The 16,546-nt window shown below is 40.6% G+C and overlaps 1 protein-coding gene across 9 annotated transcripts in view; it reads left to right on the top strand.

The window, feature by feature from the left end:
• The window catches only part of meis2a (Meis homeobox 2a), a 117,505-nt gene that overhangs the window by 68,897 nt on the left and 32,062 nt on the right, over positions 1-16,546 (top strand). For all 9 annotated transcript variants that reach the window (XM_041214308.1, XM_041214309.1, XM_041214307.1 and 6 more), the window contains one exon: positions 7,759-7,835. In XM_041214308.1, coding sequence (XP_041070242.1) covers positions 7,759-7,835 — 77 coding nt within the window. The remainder of the gene's footprint in view (positions 1-7,758; positions 7,836-16,546) is intronic.

Genomic DNA, 16,546 nt, shown 5'->3' with positions numbered 1-16,546 from the left:
ATGGTGCAAAGTGAGAAGGAACTCCCTGCCCAAGCAGTTTTACATTCCTTTTATAGACGAGTGACCGAGGCATGGCAAACTTGCCCCTTAGGGAAACCCCAAGTTCAAATGTCAAACATAACTGAGAGTCAAACGCAGATTTCCTGCTCGACATTCCAACGTTGTGGCACGGACTTGCCCCATTCCGAGACTACCCAAAGATTTTCCTCGATAGGTACCAGGCACCTTGGCTCAGCTTTTGCCTTTGTACACATAAAGACTCTTACTGACCACAACAGTTAACAGCACTCTCTTGCAGAAAGGAAATTTAAGTATTCCTTGCATAGCATCATCACTTCCGAAGACTTGTAAATCAGATTAGCATTGAACTTTGACAATATATGCTTAGGAATCATTCTTAATAGTATGAAAGTATGCATTAGAAGATATATTTTGCATACAAATTTAAAACCTTAAAATGAATGATGCCAGTACCTATTGCAGTGAGTTTCCAATTCACTATACTTTTCAGATAGCTTTTGATGGATGTGGAGATTTGAATAACAAGCACCTTTATGTTAATTAGGGAGAACGAAGATGCTTTCTGAGAGAACTAGACATGACTGTTAAACACAGCCAGGTCAGAATATGACTCAGACCGAAATGAGTAGAAATCAAAATTCTGCAAATCCTGTCTGGTAACCTCAGAATATTATACTATACAGTAACTGTTCACAGTTATAAGTCCAATAAATGTGGTTCAGCACAACAGGCAGCCAGTAAGGGAAACAGGAATAACAGTTTGAGACAATTGAGTTTCCTTCATGCACACCTACTCTCTTACGTCAAAAAAGGGTTATTATCCTGAGGGGCCATTACAGCTGGTGCCTGGTTTGAAGGCATTAGTTAAGCTAGTGCCTGCTGGCCATAGTCTGCAGTTGATAGCTTGATTACTTCATTAATTATTCCGATGTCAAGTAAAAACCAACAGCTGTCTTCTACTTTTAGTCAACTGCAATTCAACATATGCTGTCGAAGCTATTTGGGCTACCTCTGTTGCTGGTTTTGTTCCTTTCTTCCTATATGATTCTGAAAGTTGTTGAAAAGAATTGAGACACTTGTCAACAGGAAAGAACTTGAGGTTTATCAAATCTGTTTCAGACCTATTATATATCCAGCTCAAAGGCTAATGACCTGCTGGTGTGCTCAACAATTTAGTCAGCGTTACTGGGGTTGGTAATGATCACAATGGTTGAAGATCAGTATTGTTATGCTAATAACAAAGAAACATAAAAGACCAGCAGCTTTAGCTAGGATATGGTAGGACAGTTGCTCTTTTATTATCTTTTGTAATAAAGGATAATTTGATAGAAACCAAAGGGTCAGAGCTCTTGCGTGTTACCATTTTTTCATTGCTGTAAGCTGAACTAGCTGATGAGCAGCCTCCAGGGAGGAGTCAGGATCACTTTAGACTTCCTGTTAGACCAGACTGGGAAAACAGTTCATGAAAGAAAACAAGCAAATGCTGGTAGTTCAGGCGAAAGGTAATTGGTAAGAACTCAGATATTTGCCATGCATGTATGCCAAAAGATTCCTTGATCCTGATAGCTCCCTTAATGTCCTGTTTTTATTGCGGCTAGCATGATAATGTGTGAGCTTTCATTTTTAAATATTAAATTGCATGATACAGAAATGAGCTTTATACAGCATTACATTTGTTTTAGCTACACATGATCCCCATTTACATTCATAGACCCATAGAGACTGCAGTAAGTTTGTTTCATCCAAAGCAAATCCATTTCCCTAAGTCAGTTCACGGTAGTGAAGAGGGGTGTTAAGTAGTTTGCCCAGTATATTTGCTGATTTTTCACTTCCAGCTGAAATCAGCAATAGAGGAAGATGTGTGATATGGATCTTCTGCTTCATAGCGAGAAAGAGCTGGGAGTGAGGTGGAAGTTTTTGCTACAGCAGTGATGAGTGCTTGGTTCAGTCAAGGCTTTTAAATCTTGGAATCCCCAATTTAATCTTCTGAAATTGAAGTGTTGGACTAGCCTTCTGTGTTCAAGGACTATGGCACATGTGCATCCCCTTCATGAGTCTCCCAAGGATCAGATCTACACAGCACAAGACTACAGACTTGCATTCCGCAATACCACATAACTCCTTCACTCTCCACCGACTCACCCTCCACTGACACAATAGTAATCAGGCCCCTTTCTACCACAAGAACAAATACTGCCCTTCCAGTAGACCAACTGGTTTCAGACTTAAAAATGAGGTTTTGCAAAATGCATCACACTAAGATTGGAGTCCACTTCCCTCTTCCCATTCCACAAAGCTGCCATAATATCATAGCAGTAAAGTAATTGTGGAAGACTGACAATGACATCATGCATGGTTTGAATCGCAGGTTCCTATTGTGGTGATGGGAATTTGGGACTAAATTTTGCAAATATATAGTGACTGGAATTGTTACTGATCATTGTTTTGATGCTGCTTTCTGACTACTACTACTACTCTAACGTCAACAAGCTTTGGGTTCATTGACAGAGAGAAGTGCCACAGCTCATAGTATCCAACTAGTATACTCTGACATGTAATTAAAACAGTTGCTGTAATAATTTTCCTCTTGTATTCCTGAAGCTTAGAATGGGCATAGTACTGCCCTTGCTCCTGCTCACACTCACCAGTGACTACAAAGTTTTCAAATTCTGGCCCCTCCATTATATTTCCCACACTCACCAACAGTTCAGTCTACAGAGGATTTAATATTGCATCCAGGCTTATCTCACAATATCTCTACAATGCTGGTCTCTCTCCCCCTCTTTCTCTCTTTCTATCTCTTACCCCAGTTCTCCTCTTTATCACCTTGCTTCCACCTTTTGCACTTACCCACACCTCTCTCCTTCTGGTCCCTATCTGATCCACCTACTCCTCAACCAATTAATAAGCACATTTTATTGAGTCAGCACTATTCCCAGCAACTGGGTAAATTTCATTTTTACCTCATTGCCATTTCTGAGATTGCAGGATGTTCAGACTGTACATTCCAGGGTTCCAGACAGATGGATTGCAAATCATACTGTCAAGAAATAATTTGCTTATTTGCAAATGCATGCTGGATTTCACTTATTTCAAAGGGACCGAAATATTTCAAAATTTGGCACGGTCCATATTTGGCTAAATTTAATATTTTTTCCTAGCTCAAATTGGATTGAACACTGATCCCCCATCCTTTATTTAAACGAGGCCACATGCTGCAAATTAAGTTTAAATATTGAGCAAATTGCTCCTTGTTGCTTGGCTTGGAAATATTCATGTAAATAGTACCAAAGTGGGTTTTGTTACCATTGTTCAGCCCAACGGTATACACACTAGCACACTTATTTAATGAACTAGAGATTCCAGTTAGACTCTAAATCACATAAAATAAAAACAGAACATTCAGCCCAAGTATTACATTCAGTGTTTTTGCTCCACGTGTTACATTGTTGTTGCCATAACCATCAACAATTTGCATTGATATAGCACCTTTAGTGTAGAAAAAGGATCCAAAGTACATCAGAGGTTTAAAACCCTGTTGATATTCTTGGGTTTCGCACACCGACACCTCCCCCTGCAACCCCGCTGCTCCCCCCACGACCCCACCAATGATTTAATCACTTGTTCTTTTTCACGCAGCGAGTGGTTTGGGTCTAGAATGCACTGCCTGGAAGTGTGGTGGGGGCAGGTTCAATTGGGGCATTCAAGAGGGCATTAAATGAGCTTTTGAATAGAAACAATGTGCAGGGGTACGGGGAAAAGGCAGGGCAATGGCACTAGATCATAATGCTCACTTGGAGAGCCGGTGCAAACATGATGGGCCGAATGGCCTCCTTCTTTGCTGTTAAAATTCTGGGATTTTGTGAGGTAATTCTTTACTCAGAAGGATGGACAATTTATAAAGTCCTGGTATGCCCTCATGTTAGAGGACTAACCTTAGTAAAGGAAAAGACCAGGAGTGCAGGTTTCCCGTGAAGCTGAAAGCTCCATCCATGCCCCAGGTGAACAGCTGATTAAAAAAAAAAATCCAAACTTTGCAAGTTGCAGCCAAATATTGGGATATAATCCTGCAGTCATCCTGTTCTACTACTTCAAATAGTTTCCATAATTTGTCAAGCAAGTTGACTAGCTGGGACATTATATTTGTGTCCAGTAGGTGTTTTTAGAAGGAACATGTATTATTTCAATAAGTTGAAAGAAAGTTGAGCCCAGCTTCACTGGGAGAGGTTCTGTTGTGCAGAGTCTAACATTTTTCACCCAAGATGCCGTCATAATGATGCATAATGATTTTGATCCTTTATGTTGACAATCCATTGTTCTGTTGTGTGATCGCGCTCTTTATTTGATGCGCTGTAAGCAGAGGTTTCTGATGAAACGCCTTGTAACCGCTGACTTGAGATAATTCATGTGGAAACCACTCCTCTATTTGTGGTTACTGCAGGCTTTTCTATGAAATTAAGATAAGTGGATTCCTTGTGTGCATGACTTGTAAACAAAAATACTGAGCACTCTTTCTAGGAAAAGGTTTGATCTACAGTGAGTATGAAAACAAATCAAGCTATAACACAGGAGCAAAATGGCCTTCTCTAGATAAAGTTTGCTGTGTCAGTGTTTATCCTGTTTTACTGCCTGTGCAGCAGGCATGCTGAAATCACATCTCCTGCATTCACAGCCAGGGACTAGTGTTTGCTGTGTTCTGCTGGCATGTAATAACGCGATCTGCTTTGTGCAGACAAAATATATTAAAAGTATGGAAGAGTGAAGTTTGTGCCCCAGGGAGAAGGAGAGATAATGCATTGAAATTGTTCAGAGGTAGTTAGATGCCTAATGGTCTAATATGTGAGCTATGTGAGGTCCACTGTCTGACGCTCATAAATTCTGGCTACACTGATCCAGTAATTTAGGGTACAGGATGGAGATGTCATCTCTAGTCATCAGTGCTTGGGATCTATGATGCTGGCTCTTTCTGTTGAGTTTTTTTTTTCTCTTGGTTTTGTTTAAAGTGAGGAGCAGTAGGTGGTTTAAACTTCTCTTTGCTCTTGTGGAAATTATTCACCGTAGCAACTTTTTTTTTTCTCTTATTGGTGAGAGGCAGTTTTAACACAGGGTTTTTTGGGGGAGCCACATAAAAAGTGCACAAAATGGTGCAGCATTTTAACCGTGATTGTAATGGACAGTTACGGTTACACCCTCCATTTGTACTGCTGTTGCCCTGGTGAATTTGCTACTTATGCTGAATTGGCAGTTTCTGCAAAATTGGCAGAGTTCCAGCACACATTTGGTATTGGTGTACATGAACATCAAGCATGCAGAATAACTGGGACACAAGGTATGTGGTTGTAATCATTTATGTAGATGGTAACATAATCTCCAACTATGTTTATGTCTGAATGTACTGCTAAAATAAAACATGTCCTCGTGTACAATAAAATACCTTTCAAGTACTGTCTGTTAAAATCGTAACTGAAAAGCTCCTGCATTCTCTAAACCTCCAAAATCAAAAAATTCCAACATTTATTTTGCGCTTTGCGTACACTTTTCAAATCCTTACAGTAAAAAGTTTCAACTATTCTGTCAAATAGGGAAACCTTAGTGCAAGAGCTCAGATAGAGCCCCTTTCCGATGTGAGGTAGGGTTTGTTTGATTTATCTGATTTGCCTCTGTTGAAATTCTCTGGTTTACAATGTGTGCACAAGCCATTAAATTGATGTTGATGTTTATTCAGAGGACTGGCTGATTGAGTGCACTATGCAATTTCTACAAATTTATGACAGGGTAGTACAAGTAATTTAGAGAATGTTACCTAGATTCAGTGAAAATTTCACTTGCGTTAAAGCTATATATTAGGACAATAATCAGACACTTGAATCTCCCCATATTATACATGTATGAACACACCAGGAAATGACAAAACTTCACCTTAACCTCACACATCAGTATTGATAGATTTCGGTATGAGGCCTCAGACATATCGTCTCAAAATATGGCAGGCTACAGGCTCAACTTGGAAGGCAGCTTGATAATAACGTTGCTCTAGAACCTTGCACCAATTCAGTGAACATAAATTAATGGTGTAGCAAACAGGCGTCTGGCTGGGAGCCAGGCAAGAACAGGAGAGATGCCAACTATTGTTGAGGGGGCAGAACTGTATTCTATGGGGGAGCCCTGTTCACAATAGCACTACATAGCTACTGGGTTTTGAGCATGGCCTTTGAAGTGTATGAAATGATAACTGTTTTATTTCTCTAGACACAATCATGAAGGCCTTTCACTGGAGCTTCCATAATTGTTATTCTGTAGCCTGTAAGCACTGTTGAGGCAGCAAGCAAGTGAAGCCATTTGCTGCAATTTGAATGCCTGTACTCACTCTCCATGTTTAGTAGTACAAGCCTGTGAGGCCAAGTGAGTCATGCAGCATTCCTGCCTGTTTTGGCTGTTGTCAGGAAGTAGTAACACTTAGATCTACATACAGTGCAGCATAAATTGACTATGCCAGTTGAGAGTTAAAATAATTAAACTTGTACTGTGAAATGTATTCGGTGTTAGATCACTGGCAGTTATTATTGACCACAATGCTAAGACAGAGTATTAAGTTTGTAACAGAGGAGATGAAAATTAATATCTAGTTAAAATGTACATACTGTGTAGCTACCATTTCACATCTCTGAGAGCTTCATCAGTGCAGAGTGGTTTCAGGACAGCCAAACCTATGACCTGTGTCCTTAATTCACCACAGTCTGGTTCCACAGTGATGAAGTGATCCATCATCATTGTTACTATATTCTAGCATGTATTCCACTGGGGAACCTCAATTGCTGCAGGATGGCTGTACCAGAAAATGAATGAGTTAGAGATTTCAAATGGCCATACACATAGCATAACTTCATCACCTGAAGGTTTGTTGTTTTTTCCCTACAATAGTTAGTCTTGGTTTTATATTGACATCTTATTGTCATCTGTACTGGAATACTGGCTTCAATACAGATGGAGCTAATACTGACAGACCATGTAGAAAAAAGTAAATACATATCTTGATGATGTATGGTAAATAATATGTTTGGGGCTACAGTGCTGAGCCACTTGAGATGTACTGAGAAATTATTCTACAACATATAGTTCAGCCATTTAAAATGATCATTTAAGCATTTTGATTTCACCCACTGCTCTTCCTGATGAAACATCCTTTTTGTTTGTCTAAACCATTAATTATCTTCATTACTGAGTAGAAAATAAAGGACAATTACATTGTTTGGATGAATTCTGGTGTTAGGAAGCGTATTTATCACAGTGGCATAGTGCAGCACCTGACAGCGGACGATTGATGACCAAGAGTAGTCCAACTGGATAAGGCAGCCTTATACAATGTAAATTACCAACTGTGAATTTAGATTCATCCTATTCATTTCTTTCGCCTCTGCTGAAAACTATTAGTGGTTTAGTAGTAGCAAGGGGTCATTACTAAAATGGACAGGATAAGTTGAGGAAAGCCTCCTGCAATTACGTGGCTTTCAAAGGGCTAGAGGCCATTCCAAAAAAGTGTCAAAACCCAGCAATCAAAATAACTTATTTTTTTCCAAAAAAAAAATCCAGATTAGGTGAGCATTACTTCTTTTCCATGCGCTGGATATTTTTAAAATGAAGCCAGCAGTCTTCTATAGTTAGACTGAATTTAATCACTGTCATCCCCTGTTTCATGGCTCTCAACATCTCTTGACTGATATTTATGTTTTTGTGCAGCATCCGTACCCATCAGAGGAGCAGAAGAAACAGTTAGCTCAAGACACGGGGCTCACAATCCTACAAGTGAACAACTGGTGAGTGAATTATCTCTGCCTTTTATTACTCTAGTGGCACTCTTTGATTTGTAACTAACCCCGTCTTTTTTGAGATGAAAAACTACTTTGCGCACAAAAGTGCAACTTCAGCTCTGTGCTGGACACGCGTCCATTGTCTCAGTTCAAAATGAAGGTGGTGTTTAGAATAGGATATTGATATTCTATTTTTTGATTTTTTTTTTAACATGTATTTTTTTTTTTCCATTTTACACGTGTAGTATGATGGATTACTGCCACCACAGTCATACTAGTTGTGCCTTTGTAGATGGCTTAGCACATAACTTTGAATGACGGAGGGGCTGGGGTGGGTGTGGGGGGAGGGCTGGTAGCAAGGGGAATGTGGAGGTTGGATTAAATAAAATGATCACAGTACCAAAGAAATGATACAGGAATTACTTATCAAAATACTGGCCCGAGCTTTATCTGCAGCTTAATTTTGTTCAGTACATTCTCGGGTGATGTTCAGATTAATTGAACTGACAGTTTCCTTTCAAAATTCAGGGAAGGTATTTGCACGGATTTCAGGTCTTATACAAACTTAATTACATGGAACCCCATTTTATCATTATAATTCCATGTAGCAGAGGTTGTATTTACAAATGAGAAGACTTTCCTTTTATTCGCAGCTTTCCTTAATATATTTATCAAAGCAGGTTCATTTACAAAGTGCTCTATCTGTGGGACACAGGCAGGCAGACATTAACGAAGCTTTTAGGTTTATCGGACTCCATGCCTGATGAGCAACCTGAGGGTCAATTGATTTTGTGGTTCTGTGATTCATTTTTTTCTCATTTTTCTAGGATCACAATGAGAGACATGCCTGGAGAATTAGCCAGTTTGTCTGCCTTATCTGTCAGGCAATTTTTTTTTCCTAGGGAAGTCAAGCTACTTAAATTGGCCACAGGAACTGCTGTTATCTGACTTTAATGCACCCTATAGTGTGGATAGCATTTCAATTACACTAGTAACCAAAGCTTAGCCACGGCCTTTTCATGCTAGTGCTATGTAGAAGGCAATGTGCCTAGCTACAGAGCAGAAAATTGAGTTGCTTAGCTTCTGTCAGGGTGACTTATGCAGAAATAAACTGCTGTACTGAAGATCAAAAAAATTACTGAATTGTTTTACATTTAAAAAAATTCACCTTTCATAAAACCCAATAATTATGTTTGTGTTTGAAACGGTTTCATGAATGCGCTGAGTTCAAGGGCTGTTAAAGCTGTTGGCTCCATTTAGAATTTTAATTTTGCCGGTTTACATTATGTTAGATATGATGCATTTTGTATCAAATTAATAATTTAGTATATCCTAAAGAACTGACAATGTTAAGCGCTCAGCTGCTCAAACATTAAAGGTTCCCCGTTTATCAGCTGACATTGTCATTTCTGAACAAAAACTTGGACGTACAGCAGTTTGTATGTGTTGGCAAGCTGAAGGTCAAAGGTGATGCAAGGTCTGCATTGTAGACATTGGGCAGGTTATTTCATGTACTTGACCATATTCTGAATAGACACCACAGAAGTATAGGGATCACACACTACCTTTCAAAAATGAGAAAGGCTATTAAATAACTAGAAAAATACATGTGAATTAAAATCATGTTTACCAAGCTGAAGGGTGTTTTGCAAAGTGCTGTAATCAAGTTGAACAGCTCCCTTATTTGATATCAGCAAATTAATGGTCAGTGACAGTGGACTGAAGCAGTCATTTCTAGTTTCCAGCAGCCACATGAAAGGAGGTGCTGAATCATTCCTTTGTTTCCACAGCACAATCAAGGCTTGGAGGAGCCACAAGGATGCTCTGTTTTGATATTAGCAAGTGGCGCATCATTCTCATACAGCTGAAACACTAGGTTCAGGATCCCTCGGAGTTTACCTAATGTTCAGTTGTTAGAGGCAAAAAAGATAGCAAGCAATGTTTAACACTGTGCTGCATAAAATAAAGTTAACAATGTTGTGAAAGCTTCTGTGCAACAATAAAGAGAGAGGTAAAAGATTGCATTTTATGTATAATGAGATGCAGTTTTGCCTTATTTATCTTCTGTTTCAGTTCTCAACTTAGAAAGAAAGATTTACTTAATTCTGTGGGGTGTGCTCACTTAGGGGAATTTTAGTACTATATGGGATCTTAAATCACATGATACCTGAAAACTGAGGTTTTGCTCTATAGTGTCAAATTACTGTTTCATTTTGAGTTTATCTGATTGTTGTGAAAACATCTTTAGATTCAATTATGACTCATGGGAAAATATTGCAGTGGCTACATTCAGGCTTTTGGCAAGAATCAGTGTATAATGGTACATGGTGTGAAATTTATCTTATCCTAATTTATGATGAATGATGACAGATACCAAATTTTGCATGCCTGTACAGATTCAGTTTATCTTTCTGGGTTAGGCAGTAGTTAGTATATAGTCTAAACGGCAAGCCATGCAATTGAATAAGAAAAGCTGGTAATTTAATTCGCCTTTGTTAATGTTAACAGAACTGCTAATGCTCTAAATTGGGCTGTGCAGCATTGCTCCATGTGGTACAAGGAGATTGGTCTTTCGTGCTTATGCACATTATGATAGTTTATTTGACGAGTTTACCTGGCAGCAGTATATGCCTTTTAATTATCTAATATTCGATCTTTTTCAAACTCTACACAAGATGACAGTGAAGGAGCTTGGATATCTATAATAAACCTCCACTTTAAGATTTAATATGGTAATTAATCAACAGTTTTCTTTTGAGATTTAATATATTAAAGGCCTGTTATCACATTGGTTATTAGAAAGCACTTAATATCGTCATAAATGTAAAAAGTCCCATTTTATTCCACAACATATTACAATAGGGGGTAAAAATTAATAACCATTTTTTGCTAGTTTTTTTTATTCTGTCCTGAAAACAGAATCTTCCCATTTTTTCACTGGAATTACATTATCAATTATATAAAAATGAACAATGATTGTTATTACCCAATCATTATTAAAATATGGCTCCCACTTCAATATTAATAGATTGTTACCAAAAGGATATATCAAATAATTAGCATTGAAAGACGGTAATAAGTAGCTTATTAAAATCCATGGAAAGAATTTCTGACCTTATCGCTCTGAAGAATACATATCACATGACAGAGAAGTCATCTTGCAATATAAGCACCCTCCTTGTGCTCCCTGTTGGATCACCTGCCAATGACATTTAATAAGCTATATGTATGATTTATTGTGTGCCCTTTTGACAAGATCTGAAAACTGAAATGTTATAGTCCTTGCTGGCATCTAGTACTGCTTTCATTATACACTCATCTAATGGAAGTGTTACATTTAGTCAAATGGATTATATGTAGAGCTGTGCAGATCTTGCACATTCCCTGTAGTCATTGTTCAGAGCATAATAAAATTATTCTATCAATTTGCCATAAGGGGAACACTAGAGTTCAGTGACTTATACCCCAGTGTGTTTATACTGCAATCTGCTACATCTCCAACTTGTGATGGTGCAAACAGCACATGGATTCCATTTACTGACTTCTTAACAGTAACGAAAGAATTATCCAAGTTGGAAGCCTATATATATAAACAGAGAGAGAGAGAGAGAGACACTAGAAAAGGTTATAATAACTGTCTTAACTCTACGCTAGTGACTTAGTGACCTAAAGGCACTCAGTGAAATTGAAACATTGTGCAGATGAAATGATCGGCCTCATTTTAATAATGCTAATTGACAGCTAATTAGGGGATTGCGTTGTTGTTAGGTCATTGTGCTGAGTCCTCGGGTTAACCCAATCCTTTTGTTACGAAACTGTAGCACTGTTACAAATACCACTTCCAATATTGCAGTAGTCATTACTTTGAAAAATGGAATCTTAACAGTAAATTACAAAAAAATGTCCAAAAATAGCTGCCAATTACTCTTATAATTTCCACCTGAATTGATGTAATTAAAGTGCCATTATTCAGAACCTGAAACGCCTCATCTTAGCCAGGCCAGGTGATTAGTATCTTAGTACATTCCTCTGCACCCCTTGTCCACAATTGTTGGTTCCAAAATCTTTGCTGTATTGTGACAACTGACAGCTCAAGCCTCATCACCTACTCTGTAATTTGATCCACTTGCCATCCATGTTAAAGTTTCCTCACCAAGACTTTAGCTTTCCGTCCATAAAACTCATATCTTTCACTCACTTTCACACACAATCTCTCTGTCTCACACACACACACACACACACACGTGTAAATACATCAGCACAAGAACCAGAAGTTAAGTACCACCTTATGCTATATACAAAGTTATTTTTGAACAGATCAGTCTGAGCTGAATGTTGAATCATTCACATCACTACCATTTTGTCCTGGCATTCACATAGTACTTGCACCCAGCTTCCCAGTCCACACAAAGGGCTCACTCAAATTGGGGAGACGGGCGGTGTTGACATTGGACTTCTCCATAGGCTGGGTTTCATGGCTGCAAATCGGGTGGTCCAGCCCCCGCCACACCCCCTCCCCACCCCTGGCGTGTCCATAAATGGACGATGATGTTGGGTCAGCAATCTGAAATCACAGAAGGCAAGTGGGTGCGGAAATCAAAAGCCTGTCCGCCATTTTGAAATGACCAATTCACAAGCTATTGAGCTCATTAAAGAGCCAATTGTGTGCAATTTTTTGCTGCCCACTGTGCTTCCTGGGAGTTGGATGGGAAAAAAAAATGTTTGGAGTGTTTTATGGCAGATTTGAGGAGGTGGACCAGAGTGGGAGAAAAGGCCTTCCGATTGGAGCACAGCTGCATGTAGCAGCAGAGAATTGGGGGTGAAGGTGGCAGCATTTGAATGTTTTTTGACTTCATTTATTTTTGAGTTCATGTTTTGTGCCTGCCACACGGAATAAGGAGAGATTGAGAGGGCAGGGGGTCTTTAAATTGGCGGCTGTGACCCACTTTCGGTTCACGGTTTAACCCCTCATCCACGTGACCTAGATGCATGATCGGGGACAAAGGCCCCCCCCCAACCCCGGTACCGCTAATTGGCCACCTTCCCACCAGACAGCCACCGATTGGCCACCTTCCCACCAGGCAGCCGCCGATTAGCCACCTTCCCACCAGGCAGCCGCCGATTGGCCACCTTTCCACCAGGCAGCCGCCGATTGGCTACCTTCCCACCAGGCAGCCGCCGATTGGCCACCTTCCCACCAGGCAGCCGCCGATTGGCCACCTTCCCACCAGGCAGCCGCCGATTGGCCACCTTCCCACCAGGCAGCCGCCGATTGGCCATCCCATGCTCGATTCACTGGGATGAGCGGGCCACTCACTTTCTGTTCTGCCTTCTTCACCCTGTTCCAAACCGTAAACTCCAGCCCTGCGCCTTTTCCAACGATAAATCAGTGTGAACAAGCGAGAGGCATCATTCAGGTGGGAAAAGACAGAAATTCTCAGTATCCTTTGCCCTCTAGAGATGCTGGAAGTGTCTACTGTGCCTCCAATCCAGAAGCAGCAAAACACACTGAAAAAAAAGCAAGAGAGTTCCGCTAAACTGAGTACATTTCTGGGCCGCAGCAGCTTGCATTTATTTAGCATTTTTAACGTAGAAAAATGTTTCAGGGTGCTTCAGTGGTATAAGCAATAAAGAGCTTGCATTTCACTTCCTCAAGACATCCTATAGATTTTTCATTCAATTAATTACTTCTGATGCTTTATGATGGCAGGAAATTGTGGAAGTCAATTTGGGCAAAGTGGCAATGAGATAAATGGCTGGATAATCTATTCGACTGACATCGATTGAGGGATAAACCTTGGCCAGTTTTAACGGAAGGACTCCCCTAGTCATCTCTGAATGGTGCCATGGGATCTTTTAAAGCCTAACTGAGTGGATTATAGGCTCAAATCGCTGGAATGGGGCATGAACCCACAGTCTTCTGGCCTGACAACCAATAAGGAATTGGTTAACCTTTTGCCTTTCTTATGGTTTCACTTTTATGATTTATTTCTGCATTTGCTAATGTATTATAACCCCCAGTGCCATCACCCAGAAACATAGGTGAACAGCACTCACCCTCCTTTTTCAAACCTGTAGCTGTTGCTTCAATTACACGCCTGACGTTAGGACCTAGGTGAGATAAACTTTTTTTCCAGTTTAGCATGGTATCAGCAAAACCAAATTCGTAGGGCAGAATGTTTCACTGGGCCTGCAGGTGAACGAGCGTCCTGACATCATTGCGCACTCGCACAATATTTTGGTCGGCGGGCGCGCACTAAACCCAGAAGCTCGCCCGCCGACAATTAAGAGGGCTGTTAAGCCCATTAACGCCACATTTAAATGAGATTTTTCACTGCCCGTCCAACCTTACAGTTTGGCAGGCCAGGCAAATCGGCCAGCCGGCCTTTGTGTTTTTTTCAGGAAACCTCATCCAAGGAGGGGACGAGGTTTCTGTCATTAAATAAAAAATAAATAACAACGTTTGGACAGGACTTTAATGCTGTATAAGTGGAGGTGACTGTTTCTGATGTGTGGGCATATTTTCCTGGTTTTTAACATCTCCATTTTTTTTTTGGACTTAAATTCTTCAGCTCCCTGAGGCAGCTCTCTGCCTTCAGGGGGCTTTCATTCCGCGCTCCCCCCCACCCCCACACACCTGGGGGATGTGGGCATTGCTAACTCGGCTAACATTTATTGCCAATCCCTAGTTGCCCTTGAGAAGGTGGTGGTGAGCTGTGGAACTTGGGTCACTGTTCAAATCATAACTGAGCTCCCTTAACCACAAATACCCCTCGTTCCACCTCCAGAACAGGTTGCAGCTCTGCTGTTGTAAAAACCCTATCTAATTCACACCTTTAATCACAATTTCTTTATCGCTCCCCCACCCTCCCCATCATCTAGATGCCCAATAAAGACTTGCATTTATTTAGCATCTTTCACAACCTCGGGATATTCCCAAAGCAATTTACAGCCAATGAAGTATTTTTTGGCACTATTGCAATGTAGGAAACATGGCAGACAATCTGCGCACAGTAAGCTCCCACAACCAGCAACTTGACAATGACCAGCTAATCAATTTATTTAGTGGAGTCAGTTGAGTGATGAATATTGGCCGGGACACCAGAGAGAACACCATGTTATAATGCCTTCGGATCTTTTATATTCACCTGAAAGGTTAGAAGGGGCCTTTGATTTAACATCCCTTTGAAATGATGGCACCTCTGACAGCGCAGCACTCCCTCAGAACTGGATATGGGCGTAAAGCTCTGGAGTGGGGATTGAACCTGCAATCTAATGACTCAGAGGTGAGGGTGGCAACAAATCCCCTTCCCCAGAAATTACTACTCTTTCAGAATGGCTCAACTCCTGCCTTTAACCTGCATAAAATTCCACATTCCCATTGCTCATCTGTACCAAACTCCATTGGTTGGCTTCGCCCTAGAGAATTGAATGCAAAATCCTGATCCTTTCTGACCACCTTCTCAAGGGCAACATGAAATGATCCCGCCAGCCTCAGCTACCCCCTCCAGCCATGTGCTCTGCAACTCCATTCTCTCATCCCAACCATTGGCAGCCACTCTTTCAACGCCCATATCCATACTGTTTGGAACCCCCTCTCCCCATATCACTCCACTTTGCCGTCTCCAGTTTTGCTATTAAAAAGGCTCCTAAAAGACTCTTCCCTTCAGCCATGTGGCTAGTCTCAGCCCGCTCCGCCAACCCCCCTCCACTTCCCCCACCCGCCCAGACCAGTCCCCCTCTTTGCTCAGTGCCTGTTGTGTCCCACTCTGCTGTAAAGCACTTGGACAACATTCTCCCTGTACATGGTGAACGCTGTTACAAGTGCAGGGTACTGCTATAAGAAAGGCAAAAAAAAAATCTTGCACTGTGGAACAAAAAAAGGACCCAAAGTACTCACAGTGATCTTTACATCGCACAGCAATAAAAATGTTGACTGCTTATAATTAGCAGGAATTACCCACCTGTTACATTGCTGTTTTGTTATTTCACTGGTGTCCAACAACAGTAAATCAGGGGGAAGCTGTGGCCTCCAGAAATGGTTACCAAGTACTTTTAGACATGGGCACTCATTATGAAAAACAGGTGGCAGCAAAACAGCTTTGTAGGTATGTGTGCATCTTGTATTAATAAAATGTTCAAATAGCCCAAGCAAAAAAGGCAAACTGATATTTAAAGGGGCAGTATTGCCTTGTGGAAAGAGGTGCAAATGATGCCAGGGGCAGCTTATATCAGGTTCTCCCGTTTCCCCAACCATAAGGATTGTGTGACACTATCGATAGGGCAACAGTCTTACTGCTTTGGTCTGAAGTCACTCTTCAAAAGAAAATTGCCCGAATTTCTTTACTGGAAGCCACACGGCTTCTAGTCATTGTAGATTTATTCGATGTAACCACGCTATTTCCCGTTGAACAGCATTGTCAATGTGACATTATCAGTGTACTGTACACAAAAACTGATGCCTTGTAAACCTAGGATATCTCAGTACATGGGCCCTTTAATACTTGTGAGCAAGATATCATGATATTAAAAAGTAGTGAACCTAGAAAAATTATTCAGTCGCTTAGAGGCAGGTCAAAATTATGGGCTAATGTTGCAATATTATTATATCTGAACAGGGAATTGTATATTAAAGCTAGATTTTTTTTTCCTTGTTTGAGGTACCAAGTTTTTTCCTTATTAATATCTAGTAGTGGAAGTTGTGTGATGTAGCACAT

Source organism: Carcharodon carcharias, chromosome 20 (assembly GCF_017639515.1).
Source record: "Carcharodon carcharias isolate sCarCar2 chromosome 20, sCarCar2.pri, whole genome shotgun sequence".
In the NCBI taxonomy this organism is placed as follows: Eukaryota; Metazoa; Chordata; class Chondrichthyes; order Lamniformes; family Lamnidae; genus Carcharodon; species Carcharodon carcharias.
This window is presented reverse-complemented; position numbering and strand designations above follow the sequence as displayed.